This window comes from Castanea sativa, chromosome 1, assembly GCF_040712315.1.
Source record: "Castanea sativa cultivar Marrone di Chiusa Pesio chromosome 1, ASM4071231v1".
In the NCBI taxonomy this organism is placed as follows: Eukaryota; Viridiplantae; Streptophyta; class Magnoliopsida; order Fagales; family Fagaceae; genus Castanea; species Castanea sativa.
The window spans coordinates 58,190,420-58,199,055 of record NC_134013.1 but is presented as its reverse complement, the minus strand read 5'-3'; the positions used below and the strand labels follow the sequence as shown (position 1 = coordinate 58,199,055).

At 43.1% G+C, this 8,636-nt stretch overlaps 1 protein-coding gene across 1 annotated transcript; it reads left to right on the top strand.

The window, feature by feature from the left end:
• Positions 1–435: 435 nt before the first annotated feature.
• Positions 436–1,623, top strand: LOC142630742 (uncharacterized). The gene has a single exon (XM_075804786.1). The coding sequence runs from the start codon at positions 436–438 to the stop codon at positions 1,621–1,623; it is 1,188 nt and encodes a 395-aa protein (XP_075660901.1).
• Positions 1,624–8,636: the final 7,013 nt, after the last annotated feature.

The following is an 8,636-nucleotide window of genomic DNA, read 5'->3' as shown; positions in this document are numbered from 1 at the left end:
ATCCTAGACATGACGTCACCCAAGACTGTCAAGGAGGTCCAAAAACTGACGGGAAGAATCGCAGCCCTCAACAGATTCGTCTCTAGAGCTACGGACAAATGCCTGCCCTTTTTCAAGACATTAAAGAAAGCTTTTGCATGGACTGAAGAATGTGAAGCAGCATTTAAAGAACTTAAACGCTGCCTAAGCAATCCACCCCTCCTGAGTCCGTGCAAGGAAGGAGAGAATCTATATTTGTACCTGGCAGCGTCAGCCTCGGTCGTAAGTGCAGCCCTGATTCGAGAAGAGGACAAGAAACAGTTACCAGTCTATTACGTCAGCCAAGCCCTCTAAGGAGCTGAAGTGCGGTACCCCAGGATTGAAAAGATCGTGTTCACCTTAATAGTAGCATCACGCAAACTATGTCCGTATTTTGAGGCGAACCCCATTGTGGTAATGACGGACCAGCCCATCAGGAAGTCCATGAACAAGCCCGAGGCATCTGGGAGAATGGTGCAGTGGGCGGTCGAGCTCAACCAGTTCGACATCGAATACCACCCCAGAACAGCTATCAAGGCGCAAGCTCTGGTGGACTTCATTGCTGAATTCACCCTTCTCGAAGATGATAGCCCCGACGATGAGACCAAACTATGGACGATCCAGACCGATGGTTCTTTAGCTAAAAAGGGGGGGAGGGGAGTAGGGGTCATCATAAACACCCCTAATGGAGAAAAACTCATATATGGAGTTCAACTGAAATTCCCGGCAACCAACAATGAGGTCGAGTACGAAGGGATACTGACGGGATTGAGACTCGGGAAAGCACTTGGGGCAAAGAACCTACTCATCCAGAGCGACTCGAAGTTGGCAATAGGGCAGATCAGGGAAGAGTATGAGGCAAAAGAGGAGACAATGCAGAAGTACCTCAAGTTGACGAAACATCTAGCCCGGGAGTTCGATAAGTTGGAGTTTGTTCGGATCCCAAGAGACCAGAATATGGCGGCAGATGAGATCGCGAAGATGGCCTCGTCAGAAGAAAAACAGACAAACGTGGAATTACTCATGGAGATTAAGAAACACCCCAGGATCAAAGAAGTCCCAACATTTGCCATCCAGAGCGTAAATAGTTGGATGGCACCGATTGTGTCGTTTCTCCAAGATGGGCACCTCCCTCACGACGCCCTAGAAGCCAAGAGGATCAAAACAAAAGCAGCTAGATTTACGATTCTGAATGACACCTTATACAAAAGGGGCTTCTCCATGCCTTACTTGAAGTGTGTCGATGAAGAAGAGGCCAAGTACATCCTTCGAGAAATCCACGAAGGAATTTGTGGAGACCATGCTGGACCCAGATCTATGGTGAGCAAAGTCATTCTAACAGGATATTTTTGGCCAACCATGCAGGTGGACGCAGTGGAGCTCGTCAAGAGGTGTGATAAGTGCCAGAGGTTCGGGAATGTCCAGAGGCTACCGGCAGAGAAACTAACGACGATAACCTCCCCGTGGCCGTTCGCACAATGGGGAATTGATATCGTCGGCCCATTTCCCCTAGGAAAAGGACAGGTAAGGTTCCTGCTCGTTGTTATTGATTACTTCACAAAGTGGGTCAAAGAAGAAGCAATAGGAACTATCACAGAGGCATAGATCCGTAGCTTCGTGTGGAAGAATATAATTTGCAGGTTCGGGATTCCAAGGACGATTATATCAGATAACGGGCGGCAGTTCCACAGCCAGGGATTCAAAGACTTTTGCTCGGGACTAGGCATCAGGAATCAATTCTCGTCCCCAGGACACCCACAAGTGAACGGGCAGACAGAGGTGACGAACCGAACACTGCTTAGAATTATCAAAGCCAGACTGGACGAAGCGAAGGGCGCCTGGCCGGAAGAATTGCCTAATGTCTTGTGGGCCTACAGAACAACGGCAAGAACCCCAACAGGAGAAACGCCTTTCAGGCTCACTTATGGCACTGAGGTGGTAATCCCAGTTGAGGTGGGAGTGGCCAGCGTCAGGCGAGAAGTATTCCGCGAGAAAGACAACGACGACCAGCTGCGAATCAATTTGGACTGCCTAGATGAAATAAGAGATAAGGCCTTCAGCAAGATGGTGAAGTACCAACAGAAAATGGCCGGGTACTACAACAAGAGGGTCAAGCTCAGATGACTTGACATAGGCGACCTCATCCTGCGCAAGGTCACCACGGCGACCAAAAATTCCGCCCAAGGGAAGCTCGGTCCTACGTGGGAAGGACCTTACAGAGTCGTCCACTACTCTTGGCAAGGCAGCTATCACTTGGAAACCCTAGACGGGCAGAGGCTCCTGCGACCGTAGAACATTGAGCACTTGAAGAAATACCATCAACAGATGTAACACAAAAATGTACTCATTCCTGAAAATTAATGAAATAAAGATTCAACTAATGTCTTCATACAGGTCTTGTCAGCAGTAAACCCCGGAAACCCAATATGGCTAAGCAATAAGATTTCGCCTAGACGGATGTACATTGCCGACAAAGCCAAGAGATTGTCTCGGAAATCTCTAAGAAAAAGCCTAAGTAATAAGATTCCGCGTAGACGGATGTGCATTACTGACGAAGGCGCAAAAAAAAAGCCTAAGTAATAAGATTTCGCATAAACAGATGTACATTACTGACGAAGGCGAAAAAGAAAAAAGCCTATGTAATAAGATTCCGCGTAGACGAATGTGTATTACTGACGAAAGCGAAAAGATAATAAAAAACGTTTAAAGTAATAAGATTCCGCCTAGACGGATGTGCATTATTGGCTGAGCCAAAAGATAAGATCCAGCCTTGACGGATACAGGTTACTGACAGGTCAAAGAGGTTGACGGGTCTCGAAGCACACACAAGTACAACATATGCAAGTAAGTACGATGTTAATAAAGCCCAAAAACCACGGGCAATTACCTTTGTTTTTACATCTAAAAGCCCATAAACACCGGCCTAAAAATATTCTTCTCAAAAAACAAATTAAAACTGTTCTAGAATTTGAGCCCAAAACACATCGGGCACCCAAAAAAAAAAAAAAAAGAGGAAATTTTTTCCAAGTGACAGGATCAAACGTCCGGAGTAGCATCGTCATCAGCAGGGGCGCTAAGGGCATGGGTTTCAACGATTGGAGTATCAATGACAGGAGTGTCTCTGGGAGCGTTAGCAGTCATTGCTTGAGTAGCCTTGTCAGCAGCAATCTCCTTGTCCACTTCCTCCATGTCCAGCGTCTCAAAATCCACTCCGGAAGGGTGTTTGATACAATATCTCCTCAAAAGCTCAAACCCCTTGAAATACCAGCTGAAGAGCACGGAGTTGTAATCCTTGGTCTGTTGGAAACCCTCAACGGCCCTGGAAGCAACGACTTTGATTTTCTCCTTAGCAGCTGCAAGCTGCTCGTCCTTTTCCAAAACCAACTGCTGCTCAACCTTAAGCTCACCGCTTAATCTCTTGACCTCCTCCTCGGCGTGGTTGACGTCCTCCATCGAAGCTATCAAATCCCTCTTTAACTTCGAGTTCTCTGCCTCTAGGACCTTTATCTAAGAAAGCGCGGAATCGACCTTAGCCCCCTGAGCGAGATACTCCGAGGAAAGATGGATGCTCTCCCCCAACACCTAATAAAAAAAAAAAAAACAAGAAGAAGGAAACAAGCAAAGAAATTTAACCTCAGAACACCAACATAGATAGTGAAAAAGAAAACTTTGCTCAAGCACATTACCTGGACGAGCTTATGGAGGTGACGACCCACCAGCTCATTTGGAGGCAAACCCGAGAACACCTGCAGATCCTCCGCAGTCACAACTCCATGAGCCCTGTCCATCGCTAGCCTCTCGTCATCCCAGATAGTAGACGAGCAACCATCGTCTCTCCCCCTATTAGACGTGCGTGGCCTTTTTGAGGTGGGAGTCGGGATCTCTTCAACCAAGGTGGCAGGAGAAGCCGTCCTCGTCGTCTCAGCGCTAGAAAAAATTGGAGTTGCGGAAGCAGTCGGAGTGACGGAGGAAACCCTCCCCTTGACACGGACCACCTTCTTTCCAATACTGGACAGTGGTTCGTCCTTCTTGGACCTCATTTTCTCGTACATACCCTTGTTAAACTTCGTTGTCATTTCTGCAAGAAGGAAACACTTGTAAAAGGACAAAAGAATCAAATGCAGATAGAAAGACCGAGACTAACGAACTCAAAGCCTACTTTTTTTTCCTTCGATGTCAATACTCCGTAGAACGTAGGGGGATGGGTTAGGGCCAAGATGGTAAAAGGAAAACGTCCGCGAGTCTACTAGGTCGTCCCAGTTTTCGATTGTTTGGGCGTACTCAATTGCCTTTTCAACACAGTCCTTGTGCCTACTTTTGAGCTTGGGCCTCCTCTTAACTGCAAAGAAGGCAAAGGGGTTAATGACGATAACAACGGATCCAACAAAGGTAAAGATGATAGGAAAGGATACTGACGCACCTAAAGTCGGGGTCTCCCACTGACGAAGCAATCTTGGGACATCACCCCAATCCTGGCTAGAGGGAGTCTTAAAATCGTCCCCGGACACAAAGAAAAATCTGGACTTCCAGTGCCTGAAGGACGAAGGTAAACCTTTGACAATCCTGGCTCTCCTTTCCTAGGGTACCAACTCATAGTATCCATACTCTTTAGACTCTTTCAAACAATACAGATAGACAAGTTCACTCATCTTGATGATATCTCCGTTAGTGGCCAACCATATTTCCATACAATTGACCACTATCCTCCACGAATTGGGCATGAGTTGCCCGTGAGCAATACCAAAATGATCCAAAAGTTCCATTATAAATGGATGAACAGGGAGCCTAAGTCCACAAGTGAAAGCGGCCTCATAGAAGCACACTTCACCGGGAAAAAATTGGCACGCCCTCTCCTCATCATTAGGCTTACGAACACGAACTCATTCTAGAAATTGAAACCTATCCCAAAATCTACCCATAGTGTCAGCATCCAGCCAACACACCTCCATGAGGGCATGAAAGGCCCTAACCTCTTTAAGGGTCAAGACGGCCGTATCCCCCTCTACCTACTCACCACTGGACGATAGCCTAGTCTCGAGATCACTGGACCTAACTTCAGACATTGAGCCTTCCTCCCTCACCAAACCCTCAAATCAATCGATTGATTGACGAAGCAAGGGAAACAACTCACCCAAAAAAAAACCCAAGGTATTACTTTCGAAAATGAAGTTCTTAAGGTTTGGGAAAACACCAAAAGACCCCCCTAAGCAGGCAAAAAGAAAGGAAATTGAGGGACAAGCTATCCTAACCTCAGAATTACTAACCATGAACACCCAAAGAAAAATGCAGAAAAATAAGAAAATACTACAATTCCCGAAAACCAAAAGCAGAATCCAAAAGAAAAGAAGAATCAGATATTTACAATCGCCAAAGAGGGAGAATAAGAAGGAAAAGAGAAAGAAAAGCGTACCTCAGAAAAGAAAAGGCGAGGAGCTCAACACCAACCACACACCAGCTTAAAAAGAAAAAAAGCAAAGAAAAATTGAGAGGAGAAAGCACTCAGAGACACAACTGAAATTTTAGAGAAAATGAAAGGTACAGTAAGAAGAAGAGAAGTTTAAAAGAGAGATCAGGGCAAACTGAAAATCAGCAGGAAATCCAAGGGCCATACAATGAGGACATAAGCCCTCTCCAATCGTAACATGCCACATGGCCATGACTAGCATAACGCCGTCACTACACATTCAATGCGGGGCAAAATCCCAAAAGTCGCCTACAAAAAAAAAAAAAACCCTTTAATCTTCTACTATTGTCAGGACACGTCATGATAACCATAGAACTTGGGGGCAGCTGATGGGACTGATGAAGTCAAATACAGATGAGATCGCCTCCACAGACAAACCTGACCGAGTATCTGTATCATTGACGAGAATGTTAAGACTATTCAATGCTGCCAATAATGTCTCGGACGGTTACGTAACCAGCTGGACAAGCTGTTGGAAACGTATTGAATCTCATTACTCAGTTGAAGACGTTATCAAGAAAGACATTAACACCACAGCACCATCCACAACGGCTAGAATCCAGAGGGATATATAAAGCCCTCACAACGCCAATACGATGTATATACATTGTCAAAAGATATATTGAGTTATTTTGTTTTTAAAAACCTTCTTCCGCACTAACTTTGGCATCGGAGACGTTGTGGCAGGCACCACATCGGTGACCATTTGAATGAGCTCTTACTTCCGTCGTGATGCAGGAGTGTGACCGACCCTATCTAGATGAACTCATAACGACTGACGAACTTTTGCTTCATCATTTAATTTTTTAAAACATTAAAAAAATGAATAAAGAAGAATTTTATTAAAAATATTTACTTATATATTTCTAGGATGTCTCCTAAATATTCTTTGGTGCAATGAGCTATTATGGTAAAAGAGAAATTAGAAGAAAAATATAGTGCATTAATAATTTATAAAGAGTTTACCTTTTTTTTATTTATGAAATACATTAAATACACTTTGAATTAAGAGTAATTTTAAGAAATAAAAATGATGCATTAGGAGCCTTTCTTTTCACATAGGAGCCTAGGGGGGCTAGAATATGTTTGGATTCATGCACTTTTCAACTCTCCTCACACTAGGAGCCTTTCTTTTCACATAGGGTGAGCCCTCCTTAGCCACTTTCCTAGTAGTGGGCGTTAATGGATCCAAACTTCATAGCACGACTACAAAAGGTCTCTTTGATTGAAGAAGAGATATCAGACATAACCATTTGTGGTAGCAAATGAAACCGAATTCTAGAGGAATGCTCTCTGAGTGTTCTAGGTCACTTTTTGAGCAATAAACTCCCAACCTCCGAGCAGCAAAAAATCTATTACGATCGATATGGAGAATGGGAAACGATATCAGAATTGTAGAAGTGGGGGAGGATATCCTCCAAATCAAGTTTTCTATGGAGTCCTAACTCAAGTGGGAGATCGAGAATGGACCGTGGTGTTTTGATAACTACCTCTTGGTGTTGAGAAGATGGGAGAAGGGTATGATGTCACGAAATATTATTTTTCCTACAATATCGCTATGGGTCCAAGTATGGGGATTGTTTTCGATTTAATGACCGAGGATGAAAGGATGGAGATTGCTGGTGGCCTTGGGAAAGTATTACAAGTGGACGACAAAACTTTCACCTCAGATTGAGCACATTTCCTAAGGGTAAGGGTGGACATCTCGCTTGATAAACGTCTATGGAAGGGAGCCCCAGTGGTAAGTTTGGAAGGGAATAGGGCATGGGTAGCGTTTAAATACAAGAGGATTGTGGGGTTGTGCTTTGCTTGTGGACGGCTAGGACACGAGAGCAAAGCTTGCCCCAACACTGAGCACATGACCACCTCCATAGCAAACACCGAGACTCCATAAGACAAATGGATGAAGGCGGGGGGACGCCGTCAAGCAGAGGAGAGTAAAAATTGACCACCGAAACCAGCGAAGAGTAGTAGAGGCTAGTGGCAAGAATACTAGGGCTACGTCACACCTGGAAAACCCTAGTGTGGCGTCTAATCAGGTTGGCACACATAAGGAAAGCCCCATGACACTAGTGGCAGTTACGGATAATGCCTTCCCACAGGTTACGCAAGTATTGAAAATCAAAATAAATGCTACTGACGAGTTAACAATAATTATGGAATCCACTATTCACAAGGAAATTAATGCCTATTTGGAAAGAGAGATATTACGTCCACAACATTTTTACAACATTTTTACAACAAATCAAAGGTGGTTAGTTGTTATTGGTTCAAATTTGAAGCTAACACGAAAATTATTTTTTTGCCCCAACAATAACAACCAGTAACAACCTGCCATTTAAGATTTATTGTAAAAATATTGTGAAAATGTTGTGGACATATCATTTCTCATTTGGAAATGACCCATATGATTACTAGCCATGACCCACCTTTTATTACACACATGCACATAGAATCTATAACTACAAAGCAACAAGAGGCGAGCATACAACACAACCATGCAAGTCACGTGGAGTTTGACAGCCTTAATGACCATACAGGTCACATGACCATTAATCCTAGCAATCAAATAAAACTGTTGTTAAATTTTAAAATACTCGCAAGTGTAGAATTTTACCGAAGTATAATTTGACAAGAACGAGGTCGAACCCATAGAGACTTGAATGAACGTATGAAAATTAATTAAATCTTAACCAAAGTAATCCTAATCTAGTTTAATAAAAATTGGTTGTTTTGAAATTAAATAAACTAAGCAAGTGATAAAATTAAGCAAATAGTTAAACTAAGCAAAAGATATAAAGCAATGAAAAGATGTAAACAATCAAGGGAAGGAATTAAGGTTTTGGAATCCACCTTATTAATTCATATCAGCATATATTTATAATCATTGATTTTTCCCAACCACTGCATGATAATCTAGAAATCAATCTTGCTATCATGGAAAGTATTCTCATTAAAATCCTTATTTTAAAAAATCAAAAGCATGTTCTTCTTTGCTTCTTAAGTATAAAATCAAATCATCAATTGTATCCGCAGCTAAACAAATCACAAGATATATCTAATTCTAAAAATCAAATCATAAATTGTATCCATTGACTGAAAAATCACAAGTGATATCCAATTTTATAATCAAGAATTAATAAACCAAGCATTC